Source organism: Sciurus vulgaris (genome assembly GCF_902686455.1).
Source record: "Sciurus vulgaris genome assembly, chromosome: 6".
Taxonomy (NCBI): domain Eukaryota; kingdom Metazoa; phylum Chordata; class Mammalia; order Rodentia; family Sciuridae; genus Sciurus; species Sciurus vulgaris.
In genome coordinates, this window is record NC_136466.1 from 43,026,390 (window position 1) to 43,042,999 (window position 16,610).

The 16,610-nt window shown below is 34.0% G+C and overlaps 1 protein-coding gene across 6 annotated transcripts in view; it reads left to right on the forward strand.

The window, feature by feature from the left end:
- Nucleotides 1–348: 348 nt before the first annotated feature.
- The window catches only part of YTHDC2 (YTH N6-methyladenosine RNA binding protein C2), a 75,337-nt gene continuing 59,075 nt past the window's right edge, over nucleotides 349–16,610 (forward strand). For 3 of the 6 annotated variants that reach the window (XM_079143870.1, XM_079143871.1, XM_079143875.1), the window contains exons 1-4: nucleotides 349–751; nucleotides 1,901–1,991; nucleotides 10,893–11,089; nucleotides 12,390–12,589. In XM_079143870.1, coding sequence (XP_078999996.1) covers nucleotides 550–751; nucleotides 1,901–1,991; nucleotides 10,893–11,089; nucleotides 12,390–12,589 — 690 coding nt within the window. In that variant the 5' untranslated portion in view covers nucleotides 349–549. Of the gene's footprint in view, nucleotides 1,088–1,115; nucleotides 1,689–1,900; nucleotides 1,992–10,892; nucleotides 11,090–12,389; nucleotides 12,590–16,610 lie in introns of those variants that run through there. The other 3 variants (XM_079143872.1, XM_079143873.1, XM_079143874.1) reach the window with 3 other exon arrangements.

Sequence of the window (16,610 nt, forward strand, 5' to 3'; positions counted from 1 at the left end):
GTTCATGTGAAATTCAAATCACTTGTTTTTCTGTATTTTTATTTGCTCCATCTGGCAGCATACTCTCCCTTAAACCCCCCGCAGGCGGGAACCTTTGTCTGGTTCCTAATGCACTTCGAAAGTGTAGGACAGTGCCTGGAACACAGGAGGAGGCTGTTCTGAAGGAAGGAGCGAAGGATTATGCCAACTAGGTAAAAGGAAGAACGAAAACACCTCGCAGGCGGCGAGAGGGGACCCAACCTTCACCTCTGAGGGAGTCCGGGTTCACACGCTGCCGCCTAGCGGGATGGCTGACGTGCTGAGGTCACGGCGGCGGCGGCCCTGGTGACGTCATCACGCTCACGCACTCGGCCTCTCCGGGGCTTTAGTGGCGCCGGCGCTTTTGGGCTGTTTTGGTGAGGGAGAGTTTTCCGGTGACTTCGACCCGGCAGCTGCTGCCGGCTGAGACGTCGGGCTCCCGCAGTGGCCCCTGAGGCCCGTATTCCTTGTCGTTGGCTGTCAGCAGCAGGCCTGGCCGCTCCCGCGCGGGGAGAACATCTCCTCAGGGCCATGTCCAGGCCAAGCAGCGTCTCCCCGCGGCCGCCGGCTCCGGGCGGCGGCGGCGGGACCGGCGGAGGAGGGGGAGGCACCGCTCCGTGTGGTCCGGGGGGCGGCGGCCGCGCCAAGGGCCTGAAGGACATTCGTATCGACGAGGAGGTGAAGATCGCCGTCAACATCGCTCTGGAGCGCTTCCGATACGGGGACCAGAGAGGTGCGGTTCCCGTCAGGGACCCTGCGGGCTGACGGCTCTCCGCCCCCGGCCCGCAAACCGGACCCCCTGAGTGATGGTGCTGCCCCCGAACAGGAGGGGAGACCTGGGCCGCCTACCCGGCAGCCCGCAGAGGCTCGTTCCGGGTTGGAGCGCGGTGGTGGCCCTGCGGTGGAAAGTGAAGAACCGCAAGCTGCCGTGCGGGTCCGCTGGGTTACTGCCCGGCTCTTGCCTGGCATCAGAAGGCGGGAAGGTCAAGTTGCTCCCAAGCGGGAAGTTTTTCTTTTTCCAGGACTTTCAGCAGCCTTGGGCAGCTAAGGCAGCGTTTTTTGGGTATTGGTAAGCCCCTACCCTTAAACGTTATTTAAAAGCAGGCTTAGCCTTAATATTTAACATTTAAGCTACAAAAGTGGAAGGAGGAAGCCAGATAAGTAAATGCACTGGCAAAATGTTTAAATCTTAGTAACATTATGCCAAACACGTAGACAAATTTAATTTGTTTTGCCGTACGAAGCTGTTCCACACCTTAGAAGACTCTGTCTTGGGTCATAAAATTCAGGACCAGCCGTTCACCTGTGGTGTCAGTACAGCATATTGAATGCACGTTCCGTTTTATTGGCTTAAATAGGAGACTCTTTACAGTTGAAGGTTTCAGTCCAATTGGGTGACCTGAAAGAGTGATTGTGAACCTATATTAAACAGACGTAAAGTATTAGCTATATGTAACAATAAATACAATCCAAAATAGTGGAATATAAATTCTATATGGTTTTGAAAGCAAAGACAATGAAGTTTCATGTTGAGAACTCATAATGTTTGCATATACTCATTGTTGAAGGAAATAAACATTGTTAATTAAGCACGTAAGGAAAGAACTAAGTACAAATACTAAATTATGTTCATCAGTTGTTATACCAGCTCAAGATTCCAGCAATCTATGGTAAGCATCAGAGTCCTTTATCATATTTAGGTTCATTACATGGTTCAAAAAAATTAGTATCAATTCTGGTAGGCTTTCAGTGGTTATTAATATTTACTTTTCACATAAAATATAATTTGATCATAAGCTTATGTTTTTCATATTTTGTATTTTATATGTTAATTGAAAGAAAATTGTCTATCCACAAATGGTACTTTTTTTTTTCCATGTAGAAATGGAATTTCCTTCTTCACTGACCAGTACGGAAAGAGCTTTTATTCATCGATTGAGTCAGTCTCTTGGTTTAGTTTCTAAAAGTAAAGGGTAAGCTGATAGTTTTTCTTATTTTAAAACAGATTATTTATCAAAAAAAGGATAAATGTGTCGTAGTACTTTGAAATAGTGTTTGCCATTTTAGCTTCGTATTCTTAATATCTGTGGATAAATTCATTCAGGTCTGTACAAGTTTAGCTTTTTTCTTCCTCTTATCATCCTCCCCTCTCTTTTTCCTCTAGGAGGGGGAAAAATAAAAAGGTCAAGTTTCCTGTAGCCATCTTAGGTTCACTGGCATCAGACTGATAAAAGACGATTAATATGAGAAAAATGAAGTTTGTTAAAACACTTATCCCTCATATGCAGGGGAGAACTCAGTGATAACTCAAATTTGGGGCTTATGTAGCATTTTAACAAAGAAGAGTAAATTTGTAAAAAAGTACAACAAAAGAAAAGGACACAATTTCTAGGTGTGTGGGAAGGTAACTAGGGGTAAACTAAAGGTCTCTTTGGCAAGATTTGTTATGTAGACTCCTCTGGTGCCTGTCTGGGTTGAGTGAAGAGTTGGTTTCTGTAATTAAGAGTTGTTCTGCTGTTCCTGGGTGAATTGCTGGTAGAATTTTTCCTGTGTCTGCTTTTTCTCCTTTGCTTTCAGCTGAATATAATCCTTATGCCAGAGTGACATGTTTTGGGTTGGCATTTTCTGAATCTCTTCAAAGGTAAACTTTTAAGATGTAAGGAAAAAATAGTTTCAAAGTTGAAGTTGATTGAGAAAAAACAATTTTATTTTTGGTAGAAACTACATCCCTCCTTTTTGAATCATGGATGTACAAGATAATAAGTACAATTATTTTCAGAACTTGGGTCTTTTATTGTTGTAGTGTAATGGTAAGTTTTAGAACATATGGTCATTATTTTGGTTTTTACCAAGTCAAGGATCTGGTGATTAGAATAGGAGAAAAGAGTTTTTTTTTTTTTTTTTTTTTTTTTTTTTTTTTTTTTTTTCCTGAAGGACCATTAATCCTTAGGGACAAAAAGTCATTTGAGCCATCCAAATAGAGAAATTCTAAAATTTACTTACTGCCATATTGGCTTGCTGCAAACTTACAAAGAAAACTCCCAGATTTCAGGGCTGTTTGGATTTAAAAGTTGCAGATAAGAAAGAGGTTTTGGGTTGTATTGGAAAGCATCTCTTAGAAATGCACAGTTCTATTGCTACATAATTTCTGTAGTTAAACAGGTGACTTTGATAACGATTTTTAGAAATTACTCTGGGAAAAGCAGTCCATTAGAATAGACTACCTCACCTTTTGTTCAGCAGCACAGTCATTGGAGGGATGAATCTGAATGGAGAAACATGGGGAAGCCAAGAACAAGAAGGTTATCAGGACAAAAACGGAATGAGAAAACATGAAGAGAAAGAAAGGGAAAAGAAGAGAGCTGTTAAGGGAAGCAAGGCAACTTTATTTATCCAGTTCCTGGTACATATCACGTTAAGGCTTCAAACCTACTTATGAAATAGTCCCATTCTTTCTCCCCTATTTTGATCTTTGAGTAAACTTTGCTGAGTGTTTATCTAGTGGTCCCTGTGATTTTTAAATACTTTTCTTTGTTTTCACATAAAGAACTAAATCAGCTGGGCAAGGTGATGCACGTTTGTAATCCCAGCGGTTTGGGAGACTGAGGCAGGCGCATCGAGAGTTCAAAGCCGGCCTCTGCAAGAGCGAAGTGTTAAGGATCTCAGTGAGACTTTGTCTCTAAATAAAAATACAAAATAGGGCTGGAGATGTGACTCAGTGGTTGAGTACTCCTGAGTGCAATCCCCAACATTAAAAAAAAACACACACACACAAAAACTAAATCAATTTGGATTTACTTCTCATATCCTTTTCATTTATATGAGTATTTTTATCTGACATATTTCACAAATGTTTTTCTGTTCATTCTTTGGCAGAGATTTTTAAAAAGAATATCTTAGCATTAACTTTATTGATTTAACATGTTAGCTTTTCTCTTTTATTTGGCTTACTTGTTCTTTGTATCTGGAATGTTGGTTCCCCTGATACATATTTGAAAGGTAACCTGGTATGGAAGTACACGGCAGGAAACTTAGATTCACTTTAAAGTCCTTAACAGAGTTCATCTGTTTTAGTTAAGCTTCTGTAATTTATTTTAGGCTTCTTATAAGGTTTAAAAAAGAAAATAGGTTCTAGGCTTTCTTTGTGATAATTTAAGAAAAATTTTTTCTGACCAATTTTTGCTTTTTGGTAGCCTTTCTTTCATTTGTTTATTTATTTTTGGTACTGGGGATTGAACCCAGGGGCACTTAACCACTGAGTCACATCCCTCTCTCTTTTTATTTTTTTTAAATTTTGAGACAGGATCTTGCCAAATTGCTTAGGGTCTCACTAAATTGCTGACACTGGTCTTGAATTCATGATCCTCCTGTCTCAGCCTTTAGAGTCACTGAGATTACAGGCCTGTGCTACTGCACCTGACTGGAGTCTTTCTTTCAAAATGTGGGTTTTGTTTTCCATCTCTGCCTGACACATTAAATCAATGCTTTAAATGAATTATCATTTAATTCTCATTATAATTTTATAAGGTACGTTCTATTATTAACATTTGGTACCTATATAACAGGTGAGGCCATTAAAGCTTAGAGGTGTTGAGTAATTTTCTTAAAATTACATAGCTAATAAGTGTCAGAGCCAGAATTGGAAGAGTTAATGTCTAATTAAATTAATTATTATTATTATTGTTATCATTTTTGGTACTGGAAATTGAACTCAGCACCCTGTACATGCTAGGCAAGTGCTCTACCTCCTAGCTATATCCCCAGCCCTTTTAAAATTTTATTTGGAGACAGGTTCTTGCTGAGTTGCTGAGGTTGGCCTTGAACTTGTGATCCATATGCCCTGCTTGGTTAATTCATTTTTGATGTTCATTGTGAGTTTATAGCATTGAACTGGGTGCTGCAAGAAGTTAGATCAAAAATACGTATGATAGGTCTATTTTCAAGTTACAGTACATTAACGCCACACAAAAACTAAATTTACCACAAACTGTGGACATGACATGAAAGCAGGTGTATTCATTTTAGTGACAAAGTTAATTGGTTGGTTTAATAGTTTCTAAGTAGTCATAAAGAAGTACATATTAGTATAATTAAACTTTAATAAATCTGTAATTCTGTATTACATTCAGTATTAGGGTGAAGTGTAGATCTTTGTATCTATCTGCTTAATGGAAGTATAGGGGATAAGAAATTAAGTATTTATTTAGTAGGCATCAAATGAATGTCTTATTTTTTTAGAGACATTAACTCCTTGGTGGCCATCAGCTTTTTAAGTAGTCATTTCTAATTTTGGCTCTTTCTTTTTCTATTTTTGGTGGTGGGTATCAAATCCAGGGTGTTGTTTGTGAAATGCTGTACCATTAAGCTATACCCCCAACCTCTTTTAAGTTGTTTTCAGATTTGGAAAGTGGAGACCATTAAGGCATATGACTGTTTTTGTTAAATGCTCAGTAACGTGTTTAATAGACATGGATTAATAGTGAAATTGTATCAAATTTGATTAGTTACAGCATCATTCTTCCTTTTTTGGTGATGGGATACTAGGAATTGAACCCAGGGCCTTGTATATTGCTAAGTTTGTGCTCTACTACTGAGGTAAGTTCTCAACCCCATCATTTTTCTTTAAAAGGAAGAAGTTATTGAAATACCAGAACTTCACTGTAGCCCACATTGGTTACTTTTACACTTTGAAATTACAGATATTTGTATCTGTAATATTATTACATTAGTTTTAGTTATTTTTTATTTTTAATTGACATAATAATTTTATATATTTGTAGGGTACATTTTGATGTTTTGATTCATGTATACATTGTGGAAATCAGGATAATTTAGCATAACCATCACCTCTAATGTTTATCATTTCTTTGTGGTGAGAACTTTTTTTGGTGAGAACTTTTAAAAATTCTCTCATAGCTATTTGAAATGTGCCTTATTGTTAACTATAGTTACCCTACTATGCAGAACACCAAAACTTATTCTTCTTATCTAACTATAACTTTGGGCTTGTTGACCAAAAGTCTTCCCTTTTGCCATTCCCTTCAGCATTTGCTTTTATGCTTAAAAATTGCATATGGGGTTGCATTTTGTTATTTAAAAAATTCTAGCTGGGTGCAGTTGTGCTTTCCTATAATCCCAGAGGCTTGCGAGGCTGATGCAGGACAATTCCAAGTTCAAAGCCAGCCTCAGCACCTTAGTGAGGCCCTAACCAACTTAGTGAAACCCTTTCTCAATGTAAAAAAATAAAAATAAAAAAAGGGCTGGGGTTGTGGCTCAGTGGTTAAGTACCCTTGGGTTCAATTCCTGGTACCAAAAAAAAAAAAAAAAAAAAAAAAAGAAATCTTGTGAGGTTCACTTGTGTAGCATTATTATTATTTTTTTAATTTTAAAAAATGTTTACAAACTGCATTTTGATTCATTGTACACAAGTCTGGTACAACTTTTCATTTTTATGGTTGTGCACAATACAGATTCATACCATTCATGTAATCATACATATACATAGGGTAATACTGTCTCATTCTACTATCTTTCCTTCCCCCACCCTCTCCTGCTCCATTTTCCTCTACACTATCCAAAGTTCCTTCATTCTTCTCTCCCTGCCCCCAACTGCCCCCCTCATTTTGAATGGTCATCTACTTATTAGAGAAAACATTTGGCCTTTGGTTTTTTTGGGCTTGGCCTGTTTCACTTAAGCATGATATTTTCCAACGTCACCCATTTATCAACAAATGCCATGGTTTTATTCTTCATGGCTGAGTAATATTCCATTGTGTATATATACCACAGTTTCTTTATCCATTCATCAATTGAAGGGCATCTAGGTTTGTTCCATAGTCTAGCTATCGTGAATTGAGCTGCTATGAACATTGATGTGGCTGCATCACTGTAGTGTGCTAATTTTAAGTCCTTTGGGTATAAACCTAGGTGTGGGACAGCTGGGTCAAATGGTAAATCCATTCCAAGTTTTCTGAGGAAGCTCCATACTGCTTTCCAGAGTGGCTGCACCAGTTTGCAACTCTACGAGCAATGTATGAGTGTGCTTTTTTCCCCACATCCATGCAAACACTTATTATTGCTTTTGTTCTTGATAATAGCCATTCTAATTGGAGTTAGATGAAATCTTAGGGTAGTTTTGATTTGTATTTCTCTAATTACTAGAGATGATGAGCACTTTTTCATGTATTTGTTGATCACCTGTATATTTTCTTCTGTGAAGTGTTTGCCCAGTTCCTTAGCCCGTTTATTGATTGGGTTCTTTGTATTTTTGGTGTAAAGTTTTTTAAGTTCTTTATAAACTTTCGAGATAAGTGCTCTGTCTGAAGTGTGTGTGGAAAAGATTTTCTCCCATTCCGTAGGCTCTCTTTTTACATTATTGATTGTTTCTTTTGAGAAAAAGCTTTTTAGTTTGAATCTGTCCTATTTATTGATTCTTGCTTTTATTTCTTGCTCTATGGGGGTCTTGTTAAGGAAGTCTGGTCCTAGGCCAACATGATGGAGATTCAGGCCTACTTCTATTTGGTGAAAGGTCCCAGGTCTGATTCCTAGATCCTTGATCCATTTTGAGTTGAGTTATGTACAGGGTGAGAGATAGGGATTTAATTTCATTTTACTGCATATGGATTTACAGTTTTGCCAGGACCATTTGTTGAAGAGGCTATCTTTTCTCCATTGTATGTTTTTGGCACCTTGGTCTAGTATGAGATAAATGTACTCGTGGGTTTGTCTCCATGTCCTCTATTCTGTACCATTGGTCTACCTGTCTATTTTGGTGTCAATATCATGCCGTTTTTGTTACTATTGCTCTGTAGTAGCGATAAGGTCTGGTATAGTGATATCTCCTGCATCACTCTTCCTGCCCAGGATTGCTTTGGCTATTCTGGGTCTTTTATTTTTCCAGATGAATTTCATATTGCTTTCTCTATTTCTGTGAGAAATGTCAGGGATTTTAATTGGAATTGTGTTAAATCTGTATAGTGCCTTTGGAAATATGACCATTTTGATAATATTATTTCTGCCTATCCAAGAAAATGGGAAATCTTTCCATCTTCTAAGGTCTTCTTCAATGTCTTTCTCTAATGTTCTGTAGTTTTCATTGGAAAGATCTTTCACCTCTTTGGTTAGATTGATTCCCAAGTATTTTATTTTTTTTGAGGCTATTGTGAATGGAGTTTTTCCTCATTTTCCTTTCAAATGTTTCACTGCTTATGAATAAAAATGCTTTAGATTTATGTGTGTTTGTTTTATATCCTATTTGACTGAATTCATTTATTAGGTCTAAAAGTTTTCTGGTGGAGTTTTTGGATCCTCTAAATATAGAATCATGGCATCAGCAAATAGTGACAGCTTGAGTTCTTTTTGTAGCTGTACTTCTTTTTTAAAAAATTTCTATGGCTAGTTTCTAGTTAATTTTTCTTTGGAAAGGGGATTTTTATGTTTTTCATCAAAACAGTATCAGTAACCTTGGAATGAATACATGATAAAATTTCAGTGTTTCAGTTTATGTAGTAGTATATAATCTCTACTGTACTATTTTCATCCTTACAATGGCGAGGTGAATATTTTACCAAAAATTTCATTAATCCTTTTGCAATATTGCCACTGTGATGCTGAATGTGGTAGGAACAAGCACTGATAGTCACAAGTAGGATCTTTTGTTAAACATAGAAACTCTCAACTTTGTTTTTGACCTGCCATTTATGCTAAATCTGAATTCAGTACATTTTAAATGATAATCACTATGCCCTTGCACCTGCTTAATGTGAATTGTTTTTATAAGTGAAAGCTGTATTAGGCATCCTGTATTAGAAAGATTTCATTTGAATCCGTTAATTTGATTGTGGACTTGTTGAAGAAGGGAGAGTATCTTTTACTCAAAATTGTAAATTCCATTGTAATTCCAGCTTCTACCATAGTGCCTGGCCAGTAGTGGGTGCTCAATTAATGTATGATGAATAATTGAGTGAATAAATAAAAGAAAATTAGTTAAAGGTGAAATATAGAAAACTTTCATTAGATGATATCTTAAGAAAAGTAAAGCATCTCGATCTAATAGATATTAGAGATTTTTTTATTAATAGTATATAGTATGAGATAAAATGATTTATTTTTGATCATATAACTAGTTGAAAGATTATTAGCATGTGAACATTAGCCTCCTGACTTTCTCTAATGCTCATTTCAGCATGTTCTTCTACTTTCTGTAGATAAAATTTTATGAAGTAAAACTAAGGAACACATGACAGCATAGAAAGCATATATTTAGTTTTTAGTAAGGAATTGCCAGAAATTAAAAATCATAAAATAAAAGCCTCATTTAGAAGACTTACATAGGTAAAACTGTATAGGTGAATCCCTGGCTTACTGTTGTTTTTATAGTGAAGATACTATTTACAAAATTTAAATCTAATCAGAATCATGAAAATTATCAAATTGATAAGTATTGTTTATTATATTTGTGACTCTGTTGCTCATTTCTATAATATAGTGACATTAATAAATTGTAAAGCATTTTGTGAAATATTCGGGGCAACTTTTTTTTTAAATTTAGGAAATCAGTCAGATGCAGTGGCACACTCACCTGTAATCTCAGCGACTTGGGAGGCTGAGGTAAAAAAATGGCAAGTTCAAGGCCAACCTCAGCAATTTAGTGAGACCCTGTCTCAAAATTAAAAAAAAAAAAAAAAAAAAAAAGAACCGGGGATGTAGCTCAATGGTAAAATGCCCCTGTGTTCAATCCCCAGTACCCCCAAGAAAAGGAAGTAAATATTTTCCCTGATGATAATTATAATAACTTCCATTTATTTTAGAGCCCACTCGTGTGACAGATGGTAAAATATGGCATAATCTCCTGAGAAGATCTTTTATACTTTGAAATTACAGTTATTTTAATCTGTAACTATTACATTTACTTTTATTGAAATGTACTTGACAGTATGTCATTTTAATCATTTAATAGTCCTTTGAAATAGATATTATAATCTTAGACTGAGCCATTAAATCATTTTCTTATGGTGCCACAGCCAGTAAGTGGTAGAGCTGGGATTCAAACCCAGGAGTCTTGAGCCATCGGGGCCTGAGCTCTTAGCTAGTATAATAGTGCTAGATTATAGGCATGTGTTATTAAATCACTCAAAACACCTGGGAATTTCCTGTGTGTGTATATCATTTGACCTAGTGTTCTTGGAGCTACATAAATCACAAAAGACATGGTCAGTTCTGTACTGGATGAAGAAACAAATGAACTTCCAGGAAATAAATTGAATAGTTATAGCTCATCATTACCTTTTAATTGAAGAGCCTGAAGCTTTGCAAATTTCTTCAGTTAAAAAAAAATGTACCTGAAATAGTTATCAGAAATTCTGTTTTGTGAATTTTTGGTTTAGCCAGTAAAACTGGCTCTCTCGACAGGTTTTCATGGGAGTGTGACATTACCAACATACTGTGGAAGCATTCAGTGGGACACATTAATCTGAACAGCCAGCTATAGCTTTTTCATTGTCACTTTTAGGTTCCTTTGTTTAGATCCCCCCACCCCACTCTTTATGCTTCCCAGCATGTATTAACTGGTGATGGTTCATCTCCCTTAAGGTCTGCTAAAGACAAACTTTTAACACTTCTGGGTAAGTAAGCCTTTTTTGCTGATTTCAAATTGAATTTACAGCATTTAAAAATTTTAATTAAAAATAGTCTTGTGGCCATTTTAGCCCTAAATATCTCTTTATTGCATTTTTGGGGGATTTTTAGCATTTTATCCCGAAGTGTTTTTGTTTTTTTTTTCAATGTTTTACTTGAGACATTTTCTAAGTAGGCATACATCATATGTGAACAAGTTGACTATATATAGTAAACGAATGATTTTTATTAATATTCAGAAAGGGAGCAAATAGATACCTAACTGTGAAGAAGAAAGATGGATCAGAAACAGCTCATGCAATGATGACCTGTAATTTGACTCATAATACAAAACATGCTATTAGGAGCCTAATTCAGAGATTTCCTGTCACCAATAAAGAGCGTACTGAACTTCTGCCTAAAACAGAAAGAGGAAATGTGTTTGCAGTTGAAGCTGGTATGTATTTTCTGGCGAGCTTCCTTGTTTACCCTGTTATTTGATGACAATTCTCTTTCCATTTTAGATTTGCTTTAATAAACTTATATAAAATAAGTTTTCTCACTTTGAATAGTTTGTTAGACATGATTGAGTTGTGAAAATTTGGGAACAAAATGCAGCGTCATGGAGTTGAACCAAGTTTTTTTTTAAAGCATTATAGTAATAGCTAATATTTACTGAGCACGTATTTGTGCTAGGCAGCATACTAACCCTTTATATAAGACTTCATGGCAATCTTTGCACAGTAAGAATTACCCCTATGAAGAGATAAATGATTTGTTTAAAGTTATTCAACCAGCCAGAAAACTGTAAACTGGGATATATTATACTGCCATGATGCATTAATGAATAAAATTTTGAATTGGGACTTCAGCTTCTGCTAATGGATCAGCAGACTCTTCAGTTCATTAAATTGCTCCATTGTAGATAAATTATTATTTTGGTTAGAAAATGAAGTTGTAATTTTACCATTTTGGAAAAATAACTTCCAAAGCCAGACAATTATTTTATTGCCTGTGGTGACAGAATTTGCATAATTATCACTGTCTTTTGGAGCAGGTCTGCAGCAAATACATGATCCTCAATATCAAAGAACTTCTTTTAAATGTAGGCAAAAATATGTTGAGCTGTATGGAGAATATAAAATGTATCTTCTTTATTCCTTCCTGCTACGTTAAATGTGGATTTGCTAAAAGGCTCAATAGGAAATTGAACCCCAATTAGGAAATTAGGCTCAATTAGGAAATTTGTTAAGCTTTCCAACCTTGTATTTACACATATCATTCTGTTTATTAATCTTACAAGTATAAATTTAAAATATATAGGTTATTTTCCTTTTCTGTATTCATTTTCATATTATATGTCACAAGTCTTATAAGAATAATGCACATTCTTTCCTACTATAAAATTTTAATTTTCTGTGTTATTACTAGTGGAAACCTATGGTAAACCTTAAAGTAATTTAGATTATCAAAATTTTGTTTTGTTTTTAGTGATTATTAGAAGATCATTTTATTAATTTATATTGTGCATTCTAACTACTTTTTAGAGGTTTGCTTTATAATTGATAACCAACATTTGTACCATATGTTAGAAAAATAGCAAGTATAGAGTACAGCAGTTGAAGCATTGCTTACTAACTTTATGTAGAATGAATAAAGAAGAAACACTTGAACGAAATTACATAGAAATTACTTATCTTTATTTTTAACACTTCTTTTTCAATGTTGATCATTATTTTGTTCTTTCATTTTCAAAGAAAACCGGGAAATGAGCAAGACAAGTGGGCGACTCAACAATGGCATACCTCAAGTTCCAGTGAAAAGAGGAGAATCTGAATTTGACTCATTCAGGCAGTCTTTGCCAGTGTTTGAGAAACAAGAAGAAATTGTAAAAATAATTAAGGAAAATAAAGTAGTTTTGATTGTAGGAGAAACTGGGTCTGGAAAGACCACACAGGTTTGTTTCTCTTTTGTTGTTTACAGAAGAAAATTAAACCTACCCCATGTTGTAGTTTTATGTCAAGTTTATTCTACTTGTGTTTATAAACAGAAAAAGAATTCTGGTTATTATACTAATGGTTATTTCAGAAATAAATTATTGAGAGTATATTTTGAGAATTTGTAAAAAGGAAGTATTATAAATTATTATTTATTTTTAAACTAGAATAGTTGATCTTTAATATAAAACAGGTGAGAATGCAGTTAGGTTTTGTGGAAGGAAGATTGACTCTGACCTGGGGTTCAAATTTCAGTTCCTCACTTATTTGATGTTGAAGTTTTAGGCTAGTTTTATGACCTCTGTGATGTAGTCTTCATTTATAAAATGGAACTAATTGCTACCTTTTAGAGTAAGTTTTAGAGGTTATTTCTATGAAGCATCTGGTATGGTATTTTGTACATAGTAGCTAAAATAAAAGCAATAAAAATTAACATAATTTGAATGGAGAATAGAATTAATAGGATAGTTTGACTTGGATATTCAGAATCAAAGTACATTTTTACTACAAAGTTCCACTCATGTGATTAAAAACTTGGAAGTAAGTATGGCACAACATGACCATTTCTTACTTGTATTCTTTAAGTTTCAGCATTTTGTGATCAGTATTAAAATTAATTTGCTGTTGATTGCGGTTCAGGTAAAAGGTACGTTTTCTTTCATAGACAAAATTTGGTTTTGACAGTTGTTTAAGATTTCTTATACTGTTTGGTTTAATAAATGTAGTCAATTTGTAAGGAATTAAGGTTTATTTATCTTATGGAACCTGGGAAGTCCAAGAAGATGGCCCTGGTCATTGGTGATGGTCTTTTGAATCATAACATGGTAGAGGGCATCCCTTGGCTAAACAAAGCATGTATGCTAACTTAGGTGTCTGTTCTTCTTCTTATAAAGTCACTAATGCTATCATGGCAGTGCCACCTGAGTCTCATCAGAAAGATCTCACCTCCAAACACCATTAACATAAGAATTGTGAGAATTAAGTTTTAAACTCACAAACTTTTGGGGGACCTTCATTCAACCATAAAGACAAGTTGACTCTATAAACTTTCTCAGTTATTTATTCGTAGGACTTAGCCATTTACCAGCTTAAAATGAGTTGGTAAAACTAAATAATTAAAAAGCTTTATGATATTTTTATCTGAAGACAAAGTACATTTTTTCTTCAGCATAAAGTCCTTGTATAACTAAGTGAAATTCCATGGAATCACTTTGAAGAATGTATTTGAATGTCTGAGACCCATACAATGATTTTAGAGTAAATTTTACCATTAGGTTTTGATTGTAGTAGCAATTTTAATTATGTTGAATAGAGATTATGGAAGTTTTGGTAGAATGTTTTTACTTAAATTATTTGGGTATTCTTGATAATGGTATTTGTAAATTAAAATTAAGGATGCCTGTTTTCACAATTATGTGTATCATTTTACTAGGTGTACAAAGGTACTTCAGAATCTAATTAGTTGTTTTATGTTACATAGTTTGCTTTTCAAGAAGAAACTATTAATCTAGTAGGTTTAAACCTAAGAAATAATTGTGTCTGAGAGAGTTAAAAGTTACTACTGTTTTGTTTCTACAAAATATAAAATAAAACAATTTAAAGTAGTGTCATTAGTGAATCAGTGGTATTAGAAAGTTATGTACTTTTTGAATTTTTTCCCCTTGCTCATAGTTATATAAAACCCCAATATTACGGGAAATATTACAGTGAAAAATAGAATTATAATTCTCCTGTCACCCTCTTTACCTGTTGTGAGAAACTTTGAATATGTTTCAGTTTTTTTTTTTGAGAAGGAAGTGGGGAAAACATGTTTTGTTTTTGATCTCTTTCAGCATTGATTTATATATATATATATATATATATATATATATATATATATATTTAAAACCCCAGATATTTCTTTATAAGTACTGATATGTAGTATTTTTAAAAAACATAATGACATACATTTGGGATAATGACATACATTTTACATGTTGTTTTTTTCAACTCAAGAAACTAGAGATTTTCCATGTCACTATTTAGGGATATACATCATTTTTTAAACAGTTGCATATAATATTCCTGGACACTTAAAAAACTAATAAAGAATGTTTATGGTGTGCTGAGTATTTACAAGAGTTGTCTTACTTCAGCCTTTCAGTAACCTCAAAATATGTAGATTTATTTATTTTTTTAGAGATGAGAATAAAAGCTAAAATTTATGGCTGTTAAGCTGCTATGGTTAACATATCTAGGAAGTAGCAGAGCAGGAATTTTAATCTTATGTTGTATTTACTTTTGGATATTGTATCCTAATATTTCTTCGCTTACTTGTGGAAGTTTCAATGGGATAAATTCCTGGAATTGCAAATGCCAGATTAAGAATACTGCAGTTAAAATTTTAATAGTTAGATTAACTAGTTACTGTGTTATAGCTCTGAAAAGAATTAACATATTAAAACAATCTTGACAATATTAAAAGTTTCAAATTTATTTTTAGAATACTTTATGTCTTATGAATATATATATGCCTGTTGTCTGTTAAACATGTCTGTTTTTTTTTTTTTTTAGTTTTGCTTATGGTATCTATGGTATCTTTGCTTATGTTACAAGATATGTATGAAAAGATGTTATATTTCACTCATAGTTGAAGAAATAAAAATCAACATGTTTATAATATTGGCAGTTTAAAATTTTTGTTTTATAAAATCTGTCACTCTTTAAGACTTTGAATCATGCTAAGGGAGGAATTTCCTACCCCCAAATTAAAAAATATTTTCCTATAAATATTTTATGCTCATACTGTTATTTGAAAATTTTTCAGGAATTTTTAGGCTAGCTTATCAGGAATATTTTATTGTATCATTTAATGTAGAAATTTTTTGTCATTATCTAGTTGTTCAAATATAACATTTATTTAATAGCTCATTTTCTCCCCCAATTTAAGATGTAATTTTTGATCAAATATTGTTTCTCTGTACTTGGGTCTATTTCTGAAAGTTTTGTTATGTATTTCTAATTTCATTATCTGTTCCTGCACGAAGAGTCTGCTTTTTTATTTTTTGTATTTTATAGTATATTGCAAACTAGTTCTCATTGTCTTCTACTTTTTCAGGTGGTTTCCCTAGAGTTTGCAAAATACATTTACAACTAATCCAAGTTTAGTTTGAAATAACACTGTACCACTTCATAGTTAGTGTGAATAATTTAAATAGCAAAATAATCCTAATTCCTTTCTTCTGTTCATTGTATTATCACTGTCACTCATTTCATTTATATATAAGCATATACATACATACACACACATATACTCACACAAGATAAATATATGTGTGTGTATATACACAAACATACATAATCAAATACATTTTTGTTGCTATTGTTTTCCATTAGGTCAATTAAGAAATAAGGGAAAATTATTCTTATTTTACCTTCACTTTTTATTCTTTAATGTTCTTCCTTTCTTTATGAAGATCCGAGTGGCCTATATTATTTTCTTTCTCTTTAAAGAACTTAAATATTTTTTTCAAGGCAGGTTTATGGGCAGCAAATTTTCTCAATTTTTGGTTCATCTGAGAAAGTATTACTTTTTCATTTTTGAAGGATAATTTTGTAACGCAGAATTCTAGGATGGTTGATTGTTCTCTCTCAACGCTTAATTTCAGTCTACTTTTTTCTTGCTTGCATGGTGTCTGTTGAGAAGGCAGATGTCATTCTTATTTTTGCTCTTTTATAGGTAAGGTATTTTTTTTCCCTGTTTTCTTTCAGAAGTTTTCCTTTATCTTGAAATTTCTGTAGTTTGAAAATGATATATATTTATCTTCTCTTTAAAAGTATTTTTGGCAGTTCTTTCACATTTACACTTCTAGATTAACAAGTAAAGTTCATTCTAGGGGTTAAAATTTATATGAAAAGGTGATGTTCATAGTTGAAGAAATAAAAATCAAAATGTTTATCATTGGCAGAAATTTTAAAAATTAATGATATTCTGTATTTGCA